The sequence below is a fragment of the Lissotriton helveticus genome, chromosome 2_1, assembly GCF_964261635.1.
Source record: "Lissotriton helveticus chromosome 2_1, aLisHel1.1, whole genome shotgun sequence".
Lineage (NCBI taxonomy): Eukaryota > Metazoa > Chordata > Amphibia > Caudata > Salamandridae > Lissotriton > Lissotriton helveticus.
This window is the reverse complement of record NC_136059.1, coordinates 100,621,526-100,642,635: the sequence shown is the minus strand read 5'-3', so window position 1 is coordinate 100,642,635 and position 21,110 is coordinate 100,621,526. Positions and strand designations below refer to the sequence as shown.

Genomic DNA, 21,110 nt, shown 5'->3' with positions numbered 1-21,110 from the left:
AACACTGCTCTTTTAAAACGCAGGGATGCACTGTATTTACAATAATACGGCTAACCCCTTCTTTTCTCCCTGTACTGGTGCTAAATTCAGTTGCCTAGCACCAATGCAGGGACCCCTGCACCATAGTGCAAGGGGGCCTGCATTGAGGGAATGATGGTTTATGTGCAGGAAGGTGTGTGCCTTCCTGCACAAAAACAATCCAGAATGGCAATTTGCAACTCCTATGAGTGCTGCATAATGCAGCACACATAGAACTTGCAAATTGTCATTTTTTTAAATGGCCTTTTGCTGTTTCTATATGTGCTGCAAAATGAAGCACACATTGAAACAGCAAAAACGAGGAGAAATATAGCATTTCTCCTCGTTGTGCCCTGTTAACCAGGTTTTCGCTGGTCTTAATTTTGGCACTGCCTCCTATTTACGCCACCCTTGTAAATGGGGGGCAGTGTCAAAATCAATGTGGGTTGCGGCAGAACACCCGCCGCAACACCCATTGCCCTCCCTTTTCACGTTAAGTATAGCATGAAAAGGTGCCTTATTTACAAGGCAGTGATAAGCCACGTTAAATAAGGGCTTGTAAATATTCCCCTTAGAGCGTAGATGGCGTACCACCAAATTCCCAGCTGACAAAGAAGCCTATAAGTTGATATTAAAAAGGGACCACAAGCAGCTTAGGACGTCTCGAAGAAATAACCTCTTGGCTACTATTGATAATGCGAGAAGTTCAACTAAAGAACTCTATAAAACTTTGAATAGCTTTTTAAAAGCTTGTTCTTGCATCTAGTCTATTTTGGACTCTCAACAATCTTTGAGGATAAAATCAATCTAATTTATAAGAATTGCCTAATTGCCCTAGAAGGGCACATGAAATAATATGATATTAATCAAGCACCCCTAATGTCACTAGTTCACTAAGTAATTATGACTCATGCTTTCTGGAGCAGGTGCAAAATATGTTTTCACTATCCAAATTCCTATTCCCTCTTTGTCCGTGTCTCCCTAGGATAGAGGCTATTTTGAATCTGGTGATTGCCCCAATTAAAATGAAGATTTCAAATTTCTTGTTAACATCAGCAGAGCTTCCAGCAAGTTGGAAATGTGCACAAGTTAGGCCCATCCATAGGAAGCCTTCAGCTAACCCAGATGGCCTTTCTAACTATCATATTCACTACAACAAAACAACCTTGGTTCAACCCTTCACATAACTCATGTACCATCTACATAGAGTTAAATAGTCACAATAACATCAAGTGACTTGTATATACAAAATATACTTTCTCCTGGGTAAGGAGAGCCCAGATGATGACTAGGGCGGAACCGTTTGGGAACTGATGGGCACTTTTTCCCAATTGTGGGATTGTGTTATTTACTTGCACTTAATGCACTTTCGTCCAACCCTTTAGTACCTTCCATTCCACACATCTTCATTTAAACTTGACCCTCAGATGTTCTTTTTGTCATTGATGTATATAATTGGGGTACATGTCTGATAGGGTAATTAATCTAGCCCCAGGATCCTCCTCTCCACATGCTTTGTTCTTTGGCTTTCTAACTATCGCCCTATTTCTATGCTACCATCACTTGCCAAAACGTTAGAAGGGTATGTCAACTCCCAATAGTCGTAATTTTTGGAAGAGTATAAAATGTTAGATAAGGCACAGTCAGGTTTAGAGCATCCCATATTACATGGACAGTGTAGTGGCAGTCTCTGATAACATCAGGCTTTCTCTAGTTTCTGGGACCGCGATCATGCTGGTTCTTCTGGACATGTTTGCGGCTTTTGATTCTGTCTCCGATTCCATTCCAATCCAAGAACTGTATGAGGTTGGCATATGTGAAAGTGCCTTGCTCGGCCTAGGGACTATTTGTGCGACCAAACCGAAAACATCTGTCTTTTATGTCCAAAACTTGATGAATAAGCAAAGGAATTCCACTATGTTCCTGGCTGAGTCCGACTCTTCTTAGCATTTACATGGCACCTCAAGCACAGATAATGAGAACGTACGGATTTGAGATCATATCCTATGCAGATGATACGCAATTCCTTATCTCCTATGGACCTGATTCCAGGAAGGTTGAGTCGCAGTTCCCCCACTGTATGTGTGAAATTGCTACATGGATGACCAATAATTCTCTTCAGTTGAACAGAGATAAAATGGGGGCAAAATCGATCAATCTTCATCGAGGGAATCCCAGGTTGACTTTATCTGTGGTACCTGCTATGCCACCATGCGGCGCTTCAAGAAAACTCTCTTGTGGCAACCCGCCATATACAGAAAGTCTCTAGTCCAAGCTATCATTAACAGCCACCTGGACTATGGTAATGCACGTCTAGGAGCAGCTAATGACACCTTAGTATCAAAACTCCAAGCGGTACAGAATATTGCTGCCCGGCTAATTTGTAACTTCCATAGCCCCCATTTTAAGGGACATGCATTGGCTGCTCATAAAAAAACGTATATTCTTCAAGTTATTCTGCTTGACACAGAAAGCCTTAATTAAGGCCTTGCCCACTTATTTGCATTCCGAGCTTTGCCTGTATCAGCCCTCTTAAGATCTTCCAACAAGTTTTATTTACAAATACTGCACATCTACACGGCTAGATTCGTTGGTAGATCATTTTCCTATACAGCGGCATCTTACCGGAATGAGCTTCCCCTGCCTATTTGGCTATGTGAGGACCATGCTAAATTCAAAAAGCTATTAAAAACACAGCTATTTGATGTTTTTCTCTAAATTTCTGGTGACTACTCATGCCCATATGCTGTGCCCAGTGCTGAGACGCACCTCTGGGAATGAGTCGTGCGCGAAATTTCAATAACCTAATCTAACATTATTTTCATGAAAGTCTGAAAATCATGCACTGGGAGTCTGGCTTTCCTTTTTCTAGCTTCACTTTAACTTTTTTATTAGTGCCTGTGTTTGTAACACTCTTGCTTTTACAAATTCGTATGGGTGTTCTCTCAAATTATTGATAACCCCATGAGCTCTCCATGAAATACAATAGAACTTTTGAGGTGATCTATTACTTTCTGCTTTTAGATCATTTTATTAGTTAGGGGACACAAGAAATTGACAATCATTTTATCTCATTATTTGGGATTGAATTTTCACTTTTTTTATTGTTAGTAATTAATTATAGTCAATTCTTTTTGTGATTAAGCATTTTAAATAGTGGTTTTGTTTGCTCTATCGTTTCTTTCTATCTGTACTGGCTTTGGACATTGTTCTATTTGGTTGCATTAGCCTTATCAATAAACAGATTTATGTTTTAATAGTGCCATGTGGTTACTCTTTGACGCGATGAGGCGACATTACGTAGTCAAGAAACACCTGTTGGCCTTTTCTGTGAGAGATTTTTATCTCTCACAGAAAAGGCCAACAGGTGTTGAATTGATTTTTGGCAAACCAATTTTTAATAAAAGATTCAACTTATTATAGATTTGCAGAAGTCTCCTGCCTGATATCTACTTAAAAATACCCAACAACACCTTATCCTGTTGTATATGGATCTCCACTAATAAGAGACCATAAGAGTAACAAACTGCAGTGAACAAAATAACACATATGTTATATCAGGTGATTTGAAGGGTGGGAAATAAAAATATCTTAATAGAATTTAATTCCTGTATTTGTTTTTTGTGTGTTGCTTTTTTCATATACCTGTACTTTATTTCTTTCATTGGTTGATTAAGGAATACACAGCAGGCCACAGTATGCCACTTAAAGCCAGTCTGCAAACTCACTGATCACAACCCTTCTATCTTTCATCTATACTGACTAAAAATTAAACTTCCACCAACTGCAGGTTGTCCGCAAACATCCCCCAACCAATGGTTTTCTGCATACTTCCATCAGCAACTCATTGTGTGTAGCCTTCCATTAACCGCAGGTAATTCACAGCCTTTCACCAAAGGTGTCGGTAGACTGCCACCAACCACAAGTTGACTGCATACTTCCATCAACTGCAGGTAGCCCGAAGTCTCCCACCAACCACTGGAACTCTGCAGACTTCCACCAATCACATGTTGTCTGTACACTTTCATCAACTACAGATTGTCTTCAGACTTCCACGCAGCGCTGACTGTCTGCAGCAATCCACCAACCGCAAGTTGTCTACAGACTTCCAATCAACTGCAGGTTATCTGCAGACATCCATTAGTTGCTGGCTGTCTGTGCACTTCCACCAGCCACTGTTTGTCTGCAGACTTCCACCAACTGCTGGTTGTCTACAGACTTCCACCAACTGCTTGTTGTCTGCAGACTTACACCAACTGCTGGTTGTCTGCAGACTTACACCAACTGCTGGTTGTCTGCAGACTTATACCAGCTGCTGGTTGTCTGCAGACTTCTGCCAACTGTAGGTTGTCAGCATACCTCCATCAACCGCAGTTTTTCTGTAGACTTCCATCAATTGCAGTTTGACTGCAGACTAACCCCAAGTTGCTGATCTAGTTTCAGAAACCGCTGGTTGTCTGCTGACTCCCACCAGCTGCAGGTTATCAGCATACTGCCATAAACCTCTGGAGGTTTGACGACTTCCACCAAGTGTGGATTGCTTCAGACTTCCACCAAATGAAGGTTGTGTACAGACATCCACCAACCATTGGTTGTCTGCAGTCTTCCACCAACGGTTGGTTGTCTGCAGGTTTCCATATATCTTAGGTTGTCTGCAGACTTTCAGCAACCGCTGCTTGTTTAAAATACTTCCACTATCCTCTGGTTGTCTTTAATTCAGATTGTAGGTATGGTATGTGATAGCATTCCAGAATGAACTGTTTCCTATCCCATTGAGTTTCTGTATCCCTGGTCCTTGTATGTATGTATATATGTATATTGTCTTCACATAGGGAGCACTTAGCCAAATGACAGCAAACAACTGTATGTGGTCAAAGGGGTCCTTGGTTAGCTTCAAGACTCCTTCCTCTACATAAATAGTTGACTCTTCAGGGAGAACTGTGGTACCACCATGTCCTGGACAGCCATAAATTAAGTAAGACTCTGCATGAACATACGGAAGAAGCAACGGAGCTGTCTTAAAGCTTAGAGAGATACCTATTCCATATACCCTAGTGTCTTCCTTTAATGGAAAGCGGGGATTTTTTAATCAATTTCAACCTCTTGTAGGAGGGCATTACAGCTTGTACAAGCTAACAAATACACATTTAAGAACAATGAGTGGGAAGGGAGTGCAGCAGACGAGGCATAGGGATGCAGGGATGTGAGGGAGAACTGGTGGACACAGCGAGAGGTAGAAAAATGATGCACTAAGATGAATCGCTGAAAGAAAGGAAGAAAAGGGTCCCCTTGAGTGAGCTGTAAAGTATAAAACTTATCCAACCATAACACAATGCTACAGAAATGCTTCTGGGTGTGACAAGCGCAACAATCGAGAGGAAAGTTATCAAATCAATTGGAGATACCTTAGAAAGACAACAAAGCTACTCAGTCATGAAATAATAGGTCTGCCTACAGGTAGCCAAGACCTAAAGACAAGCATTGTCATTATTACCATGGCAAATGGGGTGGCTATAAGGTTACCAAATTGTATCTAAGATATGACAAGCCATATGGGTGGGAGCCCAGACTAACTGGGGGATGCCTAAATAGAAGAGTGAATCAAGAGGATGTGGCCTAACTGCTGGGGCGGTCGACCTCGAAGCTGGTGGAACTGGGTTCGAGTCTCGGCAGGATTCTCAACATCCTGTGTTTCTGGGCAAATCACTTAATCTCCCTGTGCCTAAAATAAAAAAATGAATGTGTCTGTCTCTAAGCAACTGGTGCTCAAGTTAAGCACTCCGATACCTTCTGGTCTATAAAACTCAAAACAAAAAGAGGAGAGTTAGGGCCTGATTTAGATCTTGGCGGACGGGTTACTCCGCCAACACAGTGACAGATATCCTGTCCGCGGAAATATAAATCCCATAGGATATAATGGTATTTATATCTCGGCAGAGGGGATATCTGTCATCGTTGGGATCTAAATCAGGTCCGTTTTGATGGAATAACTCGTCCCCCAAGATCTAAATCAGGTCCGTTGTGATGGAGTAACCCATCTGCCAAGATCTAAATCAGGAACGTTGTGATGGAGTAACCCATTCGCCAAGATCTAAATCAGGAACGTTGTGATGGAGTAACCCATTCGCCAAGATCTAAATCGGGTCCATTGTTAAGGAGGAACCCGTCCGCCAAGATCTAAATCAGGTCTGTTGTGATGGAGTAACCCGTCCGCCAAGATCTAAATCAGGTCCGTTGTGATGGAGTAACCCATTCGCCAAGATCTAAATCGGGTCTGTTGTGATGGAATAAACTGTCCGCCAAGTACTAAATTAGGTCTGTTGTATTGGAGTAACCTGTCCGCCAAGATCTAAATCAGGTCCGTTGTGATCGAGTAACCCATTCGCCAAGATCTAAATCGGGTCCGTTGTGATGGAGTAACCCATCCACCAAGATCTAAATCAGGCCCTTAGTCTCAGATCCTGAGGAATTGTTAGTCCAAATATGGAGGGCGCCTAAAATCATATCGTTATCACGCCGGATAGTGGAAGCAGAAAACAAATATGACAGTAAAAGGCAGAATATCCTCAGCTTTTAAATAACAACAGACATGTCATCAGTGGGAGGATGGTGCTTGGGGTGTGCACAGTACAAACTCACCCGGGTGCTCTCTTTAAGTGTTCTCAATCCCTACACCAGAAAATTTGCAAAAAACGTGTGAGCAAGTGTGGTATGAAGCCAACATCTGCGCACAATGTGGTGGTGTTTACCTGGGAGGTTTTATGTCAAATACGACATTGGAGAAATTCTGAACTTGATGACATCACTCAGGAGCTCCTGAAGGCGGGAGCTGTGCCCTGGTTTGAATAGGTTGACATCTGAACCCAGGAAGTAATGGGGTAGATTTCCTTTCTGGAGGTAAAGCACAAGATAATCCACCAGCCTTGCAAAGCTCTTCGTTAGGTCCTGCCAATCGCTCGGCGAGGGGTTTTCCTCACAAGCCCAGAACAACAAAGTCTGTAGAAAGAAACAAGTGCATTGACAAGTTAGTATTCAAAAAGATGCTCTAAACCACCTCATGGTGACCATGTGTTTGTCACTGCATTAAATGGGTTTTATGGCAAGTCTTTTTCAGACGTTTCTGTTTGCACTTTGGTAAATGTACTGTTTTTTTTAGTCACTTGTGCTTTACATGTTTACGTTTTGTTTTATAAATACTAAGCCCCACTTCAGGGAGGTTATATTGCTGACTGTCGCAACTGCTATTCCTTCCCCTCTCCCTCCCCTAGGAGACACCAAGGCCCGTATTGTAATTGTAATTGCATTGGTATAGCACTTACAACCCCATATAAAGCATTGAAGTGCTTTTCGGCGAGTAGCACGCTGCTCCGGAACCCAAAAAAAGATTAGTAGTGAATTAGTATAGGGAAATATGAAATTAATTTGAGCAGTGGACATGTGAGTCTGTTAATTGGATTGAAAAGGATAGTTAAGGGAAGCAGTGGCGGCTGGTGACTTTACAAATTGGCGTAAAAGTTAGGGGTGAGTTAGCCCAACTGACATGAGGGAGGTTCGTGGGCTTCCCACATGGGAAAATTTGGAAGAGAAAAGGGCAAATAATTATTCTCATGTATGAATGAATGAATGAATGAAAGGGGTTTTTTGTATAGCGCAATGTTCACTCCAAGGAATATGAATGTCTGGCATACATTTTGGTGTTTTTTAAGGGGCATATTTGTTTTACAGCTGTGGGACTTAATGAGCTAAGTATTTCACCCAAACATTTAGAAACTTAAGGCAGAACATTGCACAATAGACGGCTATGAAAGTGGGGATACCGCGATAACTTTGCATAATTATTTAGTGACGTGTGCATATTACACAGACGGTGCCCGATTGAAACTGCTCACTCAGAAATCAGACCTAAACATGCAGGGGCAGATTTACAATTACTTGCGCATTCCTGCAAATTAGCAGGGATGCGCCACTAATTGTGCACCGCAGCTCCATCACCCATGATGCGCCGCATTTACAATGTGGCGCACCATGGGGCCAAAACGGCACAGATGCGTCACGCATCTGTGCCGTAAAGGCGGCACATTGCTGGAGTTGCGTCGCAAGCGTGATGCAGCTCCAGCAATGCTCTGGGGGGTCCTATTATTTCAATGCTGCTTAAAGCCTTACTCCTGCTTCAAGCAGGCGCAGGGTTTTGACGCAGCATGGGCCTAAAAGTGACTGAGTGAAATCTTGTAGATTTCACTCAGCCACTTTTAGGAGGCGTTCCTGCGCAGGAACGCTCCCCCCTGCGCAGGAACGCCTCCTTATGGCGCAGGGCTTTACAACGTGACGCATCTCCCAGATGGGTCACGCTGTAAATACCCCGCACCATGGCGCATCTTCTGCGCCGCCGCTGCGTCACAAAAGTGACGCAACGGCGGCGCAAAAGAGGCGCAAGGGGCTTGTAAATCTACCCTGCAGTGTCTGATTCCCTAAGTTCAAAAAAATGCCAGCACTATTGCCAAAGTATTAATAATTTACATAAACGCAGTGTGTGGTAATATTCACGTGATTGATCCTTCATCCTGCTCTCCAAACAATCTATTAAACATGGTTAAATCAAGCAAGGAATACAAGAATAGGTGCAGCATGAGAGACCCATTACTATGATCCAAATATAGGGGAAACATCCTTTACAACGCAACTTTTACCACGCAGTGCCTTTACGACGCAACTTTTACAACGCAAACCATTACAACGCATTGCGCTGGGGGGCGCTCTAGGATAGGGAATAGGTTTAATGTACTATCCAACACCTTCCCTACTATCAGCGGGGACTGGAGTTGGAATAGTAAATTAAACTATTCACTATCCAGCGCCCCAAAGCACTATGCGTTGTAATGGTATGCGTTGTAAAACTTGCGAAGTAAAAGCATGCGTGGTAAAAGCATGCGTTGTAATGTCGTACATCCAAATATAGCAGTAAACAACAGGCAGGGAGGGCTCAGCTGGTTTCCAGGCCTCCAATGAGCACTTTCTGTACGGGAGCTCGGTGAAAAAATTAAATGGAAACTGTTTCTCAACACGTTTGTAAGTACATCCCCTCCCCTTTAAATAAATAAGCCATTTCTTTCAAATCCAGAATTAAACCATGTTTTGTTTTTCAGCCTATCGAGCTTGCTAGAAACCCCAAATTAGAGTGTCTGAGAATGCAATCGGAAGAACTAGGCCCACGGCGGTGACGATCTGACCTCGAACGACACGTCATTTCCTGCGGCTGACACCACAGACGTGCAGACCCCACACCAACATCAACTGAATAATCGTGCGATCACTTTCAGAAGAAGCCAAACTGAAAAAACAAAGCTGGGTGTTGCTGTGCACATTTACAAACCCTGCAAATTACAAGTCACCCATGTCCTTATGTAATTGGTTTTATTGGAAAGCGCTCTGACACCTTCGGGTAAAGTTTGCACTATATAAAAACGCATTAAATAAAAAAATAAAACCCCACGATTTAAGCACGAGAGGTGTGTGGGTGGCATTATCATGAATATTAACTATAACAGAGGTTTTTGAAAAAGGCCCAATGATAACAAACACTTGGAGAATTGGGGTGGGCACGGTTCCCCCATCCAGACAGGGGTGAGAGGTTTTGGTTCCCCATCCAGGGGTGAGAGGTTTTGGTTCCCCATCCAAGGATGAGAGGTTTTGGTTCCCCCATCCGGGGGGGAGAGGTTTTGGTTCCCCCATCCGGGGGGGGAGGTGTTGGTTCCCCCATCCAGGGGTGAGAAGTTTTGGTTCCCCCTCTACGGGTGAGAGGTTTTGGTTGCCCCCTCCAGGGGAGAGCAGTTTTGGTTCCCCCATCGAGGGGTGAGACGTTTTGGTTCCCCCATCCATAGGTTAGAGATTTTGGTTCCCCCATCCGGGGGTGAGAGGTTTTGGTTCCCCCATCCCGGGTTGAGAGGTTTTGGTTGCCCCATCCAGGGGTGGCAGGGTTTGGTTCTCCCATCCATGGGTGAGAGGTTTTGGTTCCGCCATCCAGGGTGAGAGGTTTTGGTTCCCCCATCCAGGGGTGATAGGTTTTGGTTCCCCCGTCCAGGAGTCAGAGGTTTTGGCTCCCTCATCCAGGGGTAAGAGGTTTAGGTTCCCCCATCCAGGGGTGAGAGGTTTTGGTTCCCCCATCCATAGGTGAGAGGGTTTGGTTCCCCCATCCATAGGTGAGAGGTTTTGGTTCTCCCATCCAGGGGTGAGAGGTTTTGGTTCCCTCATCCGGGGGTGAGATATTTTGGTTCCCCCATCCAGGGGTAAGAGGTTTTGGTTCTCCCATCCAGGGGTGAGAGGTTTTGGTTCCCCCTCTAGGGGTGAGAGGTTTTGGTTCCCCATCCAGGGGTGAGAGGTTGTGGTTCCCCCCTCCGGGGGTGAGAGCTTTTTGTTTCCCCATCCAGGGGTGAGAGGTTTTGGTTCCCCCATCCAGGGGTGAGAGCTTTTGGTTCCCCCATCCAGGGGTGAGAGGTTGTGGTTCCCCCCTCCGGGGGTGAGAGCTTTTTGTTTCCCCATCCAGGGGTGAGAGGTTTTGGTTCCCCCATCCAGAGGTGAGAAGTTTTGGTTCCCCCATCCGGGAGTGAGAGGTTTTTGTTCCGCCATCCATGGGTGAGCGGTTTTGGTTCGCCATCCAGGGGTGAGAGGTTTTGGTTCCCTCTTCCAGGGGTGAGAGGTTTTGGTTCCCTCTTCCAGGGGTGAGAGGTTTTGAGTTGATAGTGCAGTAGGATAGAAGGGATCACCGCTTGAAAGCTATATATATGCCTGTTGCACTGTGTGGCTTCAGCATGGCACCCGGTATGAAATCTAGTATCGGGTATCAATGATGAGCACTGGGTTGGGGTCCGGGCTTTAAGATGGCTGGTGTTAACCACATACAGGGCTGGGTGTAAGTCTGGAGCCCCCGGGAGCTTTACTTTTGTGGTATATAAATAAATAATACCGGATCTATTTTTGGATGAATGAATGAATAACAGATAGCTCAATAAAATAAGAGTCAAGATTCGAGGTAGTAGGAGTTTCTGCAGGTTTATTACAGCATAAGGACAGGATCAGGACAACCTGCATAGGAACAGAGGTGACAGGGCCCAGCAGGACAACTGGGGCCCAGCAAGGGAAAAGAGGCCCAGCAGCTGCTGGGGCTAGGTCTGGGATGAGCGCGCTAACTTTTAATAACAATACATTGACTTATATACATAGCGCAAACACATAGCATTACATTGCAGTAGGCGTAGCAGTGGGTGGAGCAGAAGGCGTGACGCGTAGCAGTCGCGAGAGATAACAGTAAAGGTAGGTGTAACTGGGCGTGTACATAGACATGTGGTGCAAACGTAACAGAATATGTCATGAATGGGCGGAAACATTGGAGGGGGCTACCTAAGGAGCCGGGACCTCTAACCTAATGGTGCGCGAAAACTGGCAATGACGTGTTACTAGGAGAAGCTGGGGGGCTACGAACTCTGTGCTAGGAGCAGAGACTAGAGTCTGGAGGGTCGGAGCGACATGTACCTAAACCCTATCTGGTATCTGATGTTTAGGGAACATGTTGATATAAACTAGGAGTCATGAGGGGAAAAGCTAACTTGACTCTAAGACTGGACCATGCATTATTCTACATGTAGTGCGTGATGAAGAATATTAAATGACCATTAATACAGTATTTCTCTAACGTGGAGACGAGAAGGCTAGACAATGACGGAAACTATTGATGCAGTTCAGTAGCTCAGGAATGCAGAGAAGGAGGACTGAACTGATAACTGGAACTATAACATACTTTTGGCAGACTCAGAGGCAGAGCCAAGCTGCACCGGGCACTGCGAGGTAGGAAGTAAGTGAAGGGTCGAGGATACAGGTGGGGGCTGTATCGCTCCTTAGCGAGGCTTTCAGGAGACAGGAGCTGAATCTGTTGTCCGGGCCCCTTTGAGGCCTGGAAACGGGGACTTTATAATGGAATAACGTGCACACTGGGAAACGTGGCAACGTAACTTTACATAGGCCTGATATTCGTAGTATTCACGAGGACTGGGAGCTGACATACCAGAGGTGGACACAACTGTAATTGCGTCATTAATCAGACATGGGGAATAACATATGCATATTGGTCATGCACACATAACATATGATGGATGAGGCGTAGGGACACAGAACATGGCAAAATTTACTTTTCCACATTCCCTCCTTGTCACTACGTTTCCATCAGGAAACATCAATTTTCATGATACCATCTATCATTTCATACAGTACCATTTGCTCGTCTCGAATTGTCTTGGAACGGGATTTAGAACGGGGCTTGGGACTAGGAATACAAGAGGTAGCACACATGCTGCAAATCGCAGGGCCACATTGTATACAGAGGCAGCAGCTAAATATGATCGCTACTGCAATACCTAAAAAGGACAGGACTTTCCATCCCCATGCGGAAATTATATTCCAGAACCAACCTGACCATGTCCAGGTGCCTGGATCTTGGTGTAACAGATGGGCAATTTTATGGAGTCTGGTTATAGCTGACTAAACAGACGGCGCGTTATTTGGAATGAAAATACAGCAACTAGATCCGATGACTCTACAGGCCCCGCCCCTATCGGCCAGTATGACGTCAAGGACGAGACGATTTTGCAAAACGACAAATCTCATAGCAGATTGTTCTTCGGTTAGGTTACCTAGAGCAGAGGCAGTCTCATTTACTACAGCTTCAAGGGTTCTTGTTAACCTACGGATCAGTTTACTATTCTGGACAGGTCCTACAAAGAAGAAGAAACCTTTATTGAAATCTGTATACTGTTCTAGAGTAGTTTCAGTATAATCGACAATTGGGGACTCCCTTCTATGTCTAATGTGTACTAGATGTGTGTTTCTGTGATAATCAGATGGGGCTAGGAAAACAGGTGGCAGTAGGAAAGCAATGTAACAGGTTCCCTCCCAATCGAGGGGCAGACGAACATATGCAGTTTGACCACAAATAAAATAAGAATGACGTGAAGCTTTGAAAACAGATTTCCCACTGTCACTATACTGGATAACAGTAGTACATTCACTATGACCTACATGTATGGAACCATAATTACGGACACATAATTCGCCTTTGACAGGTAGTACTGAAATAGCAGGTAAGTCTGGAGTGGTATCAGACTGAACATTCAGGACCATGAAATTCGACGAATAATTACCTAAATTATATACTTCATTTTCTAGATCTAAACCTGTTCTGTGGGGGAAACCTTGCTTGTCTGGAAAACATGTACTGTTAAGAAAAGACATATCTGTTGAGGATGACGTTAACGTGGACCATGCTCCACACGAACCATTGTGTGAGAATGGATAAGGAAACAGTGGCAGAACTCCCTTCGGTGTCTGAAAAGGGGGGAGTCGACCACACACCCAACAATTAGTGGCATTGCTGGTCTGGTGTGAATAATGTAACATACGGATAAATGTGTTGTTGCGCATAGCGAGGCGGTAAGAATATTCGTGAGGAGGCAGATCACTAAACGTGTGCTCTACTGTAGCATTAGCAGACATATTTACATGAGGAACTGGAAAATACAGGTAGAACGCATAGCTGGTGCAGGAAATCATTATGCTGATGAATAATACGAAACTCAGAAAAACGATACATCGAATTGAACTTCGACTGACTCTCTCACTATGGGGGTCTATTTTATACATGTCAGAAACAGTCTAACCGTTTCACCTAGGGGAGGACTTATACAATCAAACTGACTGACTTATTTTACTAGACCTGAGCTTTAACTTATACTCCTGCTGCGGAGTTTTCTCTAACAAGGGAGGGGTTGTAATAATGTCTTGTGCGGGACAGTCCTTAAGAGCAATATTTTGGCAGTCCTTCGAATCCTGGGAAATGTTTTTAGAAACGGATTTCAGTCCTTTGAAAAGTTTAACATGAGACAGGTGGATCCATCCTTTTCTGCCTTCCAACTTGACGGCAGTACGGGTGGTCAAGAGGACCTGACGTGGCTCCTTCCAACGTGGTTCCAGCGGACTTGATCTGTCGAAATTTCTGATCATCACCAAGGAGCCTGGAACGATCTCGTGCGGTGCCACCTCGGTATTGTCTGGAAAGGCGGCAGCAACCTGTGAACGACATGAGTTGAGGGCAGACATCAAGGAAGCTAGGTAATCTGTCAGCATATTACATGAAACATCGGTAATACTTCGGGGTCTAGGAGTACCCCACATGTTAGGGGGGCGGCCGAATACGACCTCATACGGGGACAGACCTGATCTGGAATGTGCGACCATGCGCATATAAAACAAAGCGACTGGCAGAGCTACTAGCCAGTCCACACCTTTTTCTTTACAGACTTTTGCAATACGGATTTTCAGGGTCTGATTGTGTCTCTCTACGAGACCGGCTGCTTCAGGATGGCGTACACAATGGAACTTCCACTGGTACCCTAACAACAGGGAAACGTGCTTCATGAGTTCGGATGAGAATGGCTGACCGTTATCAGAATATACGACTCTAGGGAGTCCATATCTAGGGAAGAATTCACGAACCAACTGTTTGGCAGTGGTCGTGGCTGTGTAATCTGGGACTGGATATGCTTCTGTCCACCTGGACAAAGCGCATACTACTACAAGGACATACTTGAAACCTCGACATCGCTCCATCTGAATATAATCCATCTGGAGGACCTCAAAAGGGTGGTCAGGCGGCTGGAAACCACCTTGTTCCACCGGGACACTTTTACCTGGATTAAACTGACAACATATCATACAGGTACGGACTTTCTGCTTGGCTGCAGCTCGTAAATGCTTGTTGAACCAAATGTTCTGGATACTGTCTAACATAGCTTTTTCTCCTAAATGTGCTGGACTATGTGCGGTATTGATAATGACTTGAACCATAGAGTCGGGGAGAAACCATGTGGCTCTACCCTTCGTTAACCATCCTTGATCTGTCTGGACCCCTCCTTGTTCAGACCATTTCTTGATTTCCTCGGGAGTAGCATGTAACTGGATATCTATGACGTCTTGAGTAGGGTCCTTAACTGTCATGCATGTAGTCGGATCTGGAGTATGTGTCATGTTAACTGGAATGTCTGGAGTCTGTGCTGTAAGTTTGGCTGTGCGGTCTGCTAGATCATTACCTTGGGAAATAATGTCAGTAACTTTCGTATGTGCTTTGCATTTCATGATAGCAATAGATGTCGGTAAATGTATGGCATCTAACAGGGCTTGAATAAGGAGACCATGCTGAATCTTGGTTCCATGAGAAGTCATAAAACCTCTCTCCTGCCAGAGCACTCCGAAGTCGTGTACAACTCCGAATGCGTAACGTGAATCTGTGTAAACATTAACTTTCAAGTTCTTGGCATGTATACAGGCTTGTGTCAGAGCGACTAGCTCTGCTGCTTGAGCAGACAGGGTGTCAATACGGTGTGTCTCAATAACTTCAGTGTCAGTAGTTACTGCATACGCGGCGACTAGTTCTCCTGTACTAGTTCTCATACATGAACCATCCACATAAAGTGTCAGGTCAGGATCTTGTAACGGAATGTCTGTCAGGTCTTGTCTTGGCTTTGTCGTAATGTTAACTACTTCCACACAGTCATGTGGGTCAGGATTTGAACTAACTGATGGTAACAGTGTAGCAGGATTCAGGACGTTGCAGCGTCTGATTTCTATGTGTGGCTGGAACAGTGTCAATTCATAACCTGTTAAACGTGCAATTGTCAAGTGCTGTGTTTGTGTTCGGTTTAAAAGAACTTCTACTGAATGTGGAACTTGTACTGTCAGGGAGTGCCCTAAAACTATGGAATCACTTTGTCTGATAGCTAGTGCTGTAGCTGCAACTGACTTGAGGCACGCAGGCAACGCCTGGGCGACTGGATCTAGTGTGCTCGAAAAATAAGCACAGGGCTTGTATTGTCCTGCTTGATCTTGTGTGAGAACAGATAATGCTGTACCTTCGCGTTCAGTAACGAAAAGTGTAAAAGGCTTACTGTAGTTCGGTGTGGCTAGAACTGGAGCTTGACATAGGGCTTTCTTTAACTCATTGAAACTAAGTGTATGTTCAGATGTCCAAGGGAGGACAGTCGATACGGCTGCCTCCTGTGTCGTTAACTGTATCAGTGGCTTGGCTAGAAATGCATACTGGGGAATCCATTGTCTACAATAAGAAGTAAGGCCGATAAAGGCACGTACCTCCTTCTGGGTTCTGGGCTGGGGAAGACTCGCTATTAACTGGATACGATCGGGTGTCAACTGCCTACCCCTCTTGGACAGCAAGTGTCCTAAGTATACCACTTGCTGGACACAGAATTGAAGCTTCGAAGGTGACACTTTGTGCCCCATCTCGGCTAGAAAATACAGAACTGTAAGGGATGCTCGCTCGCAGTCACGTTCAGAACGGGCTGTGATCAGTAGATCATCGACATACTGGAGCAGGGCAGTGTCAGTTGGCATGTGAATGTTGTCTAGTTGTCTCTTGAGTGCTTGACTGTAAATACTAGGGCTTTCTGTGAAACCTTGAGGAGCGCGTGTAAACATATAGCTCCTTCCATTTAAACAAAATCCGAAAAGAAACTGGCTGTCTGGATGAATTGGGACACTAAAAAATGCATTCTTGAGGTCAATGACAGTGAAAAACGTGGCTTCGGAATCAATAGCAGTTAACAGGGAAGAAATGTCTGGAACAACTGGGTACTGAGGAATAATACATTTATTAAGCTCTCGTAAATCAATCACTAATCGATATACTGGGGGTGCATTCGGATCAGTACGTTTCATGACTGGAATGATCGGAGAATTGCATATATTGGAGTCAGTTTCTACAACTACTCCTTGAGCCATGAGCTCGTCAATAATTTTGGATAAGGCTGCTACAGCCTCAGGTGGCAATCTGTACTGTCTGATTCGGGGTAACACTACACCTGGTTTGAGAGTCACACGATGGGGTGTGATTTGCATGTAACCTACATCAGTTGGACCTTGCGCCCATAAGTGCTGTGGAACATTAGACAATCTCGAATCAAAATCTCGTAATACATAGTGACCCTTGAAGTCACGTAGGAACAGACGTATTCCCTCTGGGGAACAGCAAATAACTGCACCTAACTCTTTCAGTGTCTTAATGCCTAATAAGTTTTCTGGACATGACTTAGTAAGTAACAGATCAGTAGTGCGGGACAATGGACCTACTTCTAGAGTGACTGGCTTAGATATCTCATTAACTATTGGCTTTCCTGAAAATCCAAGGGAAACATTTCTTGAGCCTGAGAGCGGAGCCCCTGGAACTTCGGCATGACTAATTGTGGTCCTACTTGCCCCTGTATCGATCAAAAACTTTCTATCTTTCCCTAATACTTGACTGTGAACATAGGGACCCTCTTGATCTACAGGTATCTCGATGAGAGGCAAGCCTACCTCCCTCTCTAGGCTGTTTCATGAATATGGCTGGTACTCTGGATACTCAGACTGTGCATACTGGTACATCTGTGATGTGACGTGCTGTGTTGCAGCAATAGGCTGCGGTGCGGGAACTGTCTGTTGTGCATTCTGTGACTGAGGAATCTGTGAAACTTGTTCTTGTCTCGGCGGACGTGGTCTTTCTTTAGTCTTACCAGTAGCTATGTTATGTTTCAGAACTGCACACTCGTTTATAAAATGACCTGGCTGTTTACAATAATTGCAGTTCCCTTTAACGGGAGCTGCAGGATGACTGGCTTGATTCGGACCCCTCTTCTGACTGTCTTGAGGAACAGTTTGTGCAACTAGCACTTTCATTTTCGTATCTTTCATACGTTTTCTCTCGTGTTCTTGCTCTTCCCTAATTCTATTCTGGTGATACTGAAGCATCTGGAGCATCTGGGACGGAGTATTTGCTTGCCAGGTGCTTTCGACTTTCAAAACTCGATTTTTAATTTGTGGACTTGAATTCTCGACTAATTTAGTAACAAAAAGGTGAGGGTATGACTCACTACTTGTCTTGAGACCACTGTTGATACTGAAACATTTCTCAAATCTAGAATAAAAATCACTAATATCTTCATCTTGTTTCTGTTTACAGGCTGAGATTGCATCCCAGTCTTCTTTTCTCGTTGTCAATAATCTGGGTAAAACTTGAATCAATAATTCTGGTAATTCTTTACATTTATCTCCAAGACCGGTACCTGGTACTCGTGCCTTGTCTTCAGCTTCTAGAGCTGCCCAATCGATCTTTTTCTCTCCCACCTCCCATTCTTTTTCTTTTAGCTTTTCATATACCCCTGCGGGCAGCAGGACCTTTAACATTTTAATGATATCTGGGTAAGTGTATTCTCCCATACGGAGCATGTCTTTTAATTCTCTATGGAACCCCGCTGGATCTTTGTCATGACAGGGAATTAATTTCTTCATTTCAAGAAGTTCCATCTTTGAAATCGGAGTGTATACAAACACTCGTTGCATTACGCCACCCGCCCCTTGGACTGGGTGGACTTCTCGTAACGGATTCTGTCTGTCTATGTAAAATGATTTACTTTCTGGGGGTGAGACATGAACAAAATGCGGGTTCAAGAACGTTCTATATTTGTGGCGCTGTTCTAGAATGACACTAATTAAATCGGTACCTAGACCTCTCCATCTATACTGGAGTAACTCGTTCAGGATATCATGCAACGGACCTGGATCAGAATGTTGACCCTCATACAGAGTAATGAGGTGCTGGATCATATACATACCCACCAGTCGTTGCTCGGCTGGGGGCAGTTTCAGAAACATTTGTGCCACTATTTCGTCTGGAAAAGTGGTAGAATCAGTAATCCATCGGACTGCTGATCGGGCTAGTTCTTGTTCATGCATGGTACTTAATTCACTATAACCGATTCGTGATTTCAGAATGTGATCGGTAGCTTGAAATACTTGTTCTAGAGAACCTAGTTCTGGTGCTGGATGATGAAAAACAGACTTGTGTTCTAGACGTAAATGACGATCTGGAAATCTAGATTTTCCCACATACGCTATTCTGGCGGAATTCTCGTCTTCCTCTTCAGGATCAGAGATACTTTCTTTCTCGCTTACTTGTGCTGCTTTACGTTGTTCGTGTAACCTTATTATTTCTTTACGAATTTTCTTGTACATACTCTCCATGGCACCGACGGTCTTGTGCTTACCCTCGGCTATATTATCACTCCACCTTGTCAGGATTCTCATTTCGGCGGAATCTTTAGACGGGTAATCTTGTTCTCTTATTAGACAATTGATCAGGAACTTTAATATCATGAGCTGGATCTCGGCTTTCCTTTGAGACATAGTCTCGCTAATACTTTCTGGATCATCCCCTGTACGGATGAAACGATATATTCTGTCTAGATCTTCTTTCATATTCGGTAAGGTGACTAAATACTCGGCCACCTTTCTTACGCGGAATGAATATAAAACCATATTATCCTCGCCTGGGACTGGATCATAGCAACATTCGGCAAGGGATTTTCTTATTTCTGCTACAGACTGATATCTAGGCGTACGCTGTAATGCTTGTGCATGTAATTCGGCTAACGTTAAACGCTTGTGTGGCGGCGGGGTTTGAGGAGGACCTCCTCCTGCGGCCCCTATACTGGAGTCGTCTACTGAGGCTCTACGTCCTGGCAGAGTGGGAAATGGAAATGTAGGCTGGACTTGTATGACGGGCTGGACCGGGGGTACCGTAACAGGTACTCCGGTGTCTGGAAGAGCGGGAAGTGCCTGATTTACAGGGACTGGCGGAGCGCGAACAGGATTTGCATATTCTGGGACTGTGTCGTCCAAGTAGGACGAAATAAAAATATCAGCTGCGGTCTGTTTGTGACGTAACTTAGTCGGAACTAATGGTGGCGGGAAATTACTGGATGCCTCTGGGGTCGCTTTTGGCAAACCTTCGGCAAGAAGAGGATACATACCCTTAATGAGGGCATGCCTCTGTCTGTCTGACTGTTCGGCTTTGACTTGTTCACCTATCTCGATTAATTCTCTTTCTTGGGCTCGTTCCTGGGATTCTCTACTTAACTCCGACTTTCTGACTTCCTTTTCCGTTCTTTTATGAGCTTCCTTACGCCATAACTCGATGGCATCTTTCTGTGACTGTCTGGCTTTCTTTTTCCATAATGCTTCTTCTACTCGCATGATACATTCGGCATCCCATGTACCCGATACGGGCCATCTATACTTTTCTTCTAACTGTTTGGTATACTCTACCCATAAATCTAGATACATTATGGCGCTTATGCCATGTTTCTGATACATAAAGTGACCTGGACTGTCCCTAGGCGGAACAGGAACCGCTTCCTCTAACAGACCCTTTCTAGTTTTTAACTGACGTAACTTGGAAAAGAGTGGCATGACTGAACTGTAATCTGGACACAATACAATACACAATGAAAACACGAAATCACATCGCACTCATACCACAACAGTAAAATACATAAAGAACATTATAAATAACAGTTCGAACAGAATATTACCTGGAATACTGAAAACAGAAATAGAACAGATTTTCTCGAGAACGGAACAGACTAGAGTTACTGGATGCACTGCTGTAACAGTACGGAACATACCGGTCCCATAAAGGAACGCATCAAGACCCGTATCCACCTAGGTGAACACTTCGTTTGTGAGTCTGGGCACCACCAACCCACGGACCAGGAGTCAATTTAGATTGGTCCTGTCTAGATACTACCCCAGCAATGGTACTCACCGGGCAGCACGGAACGGAAGGCCTCGGACTGGACTGGACGACGGACGACGAACTTCGGACTTCAGTTACAGGTGGGCCTCCGGATACCTCGGACCTTGGACTCTCGGCTTGGGCTCTGGTCGGGACTCGCCGCGTTCCTCCACCGTCTCGTTCGGATGCTGGACCGCCTCCTCCGTCTCCTCCGTGGGCCTGAGGGATACTTGGAGCAGAAATATCTGCCAGTGCACGGTATGGTTCCGTCACGACTGCAGAGGGTCAGGGGGTCGGCGTGGCTTCACCGACGCGTGGGGAAAGGGCAAGTCCCTGTTCGGGCGCCATTATGTGGTATATAAATAAATAATACCGGATCTATTTTTGGATGAATGAATGAATAACAGATAGCTCAATAAAATAAGAG

The 21,110-nt window shown here is 44.6% G+C and overlaps 1 protein-coding gene across 1 annotated transcript in view; it reads right to left on the bottom strand.

The window, feature by feature from the left end:
- Window positions 1–6,777: 6,777 nt before the first annotated feature.
- Window positions 6,778–21,110, bottom strand: part of LOC144820067 (protein mab-21-like 3) — an 88,177-nt gene continuing 73,844 nt past the window's right edge. Inside the window, exon 4 of the mRNA XM_078677720.1 lies at window positions 6,778–7,014. Coding sequence (XP_078533846.1) covers window positions 6,778–7,014 — 237 coding nt within the window. The remainder of the gene's footprint in view (window positions 7,015–21,110) is intronic.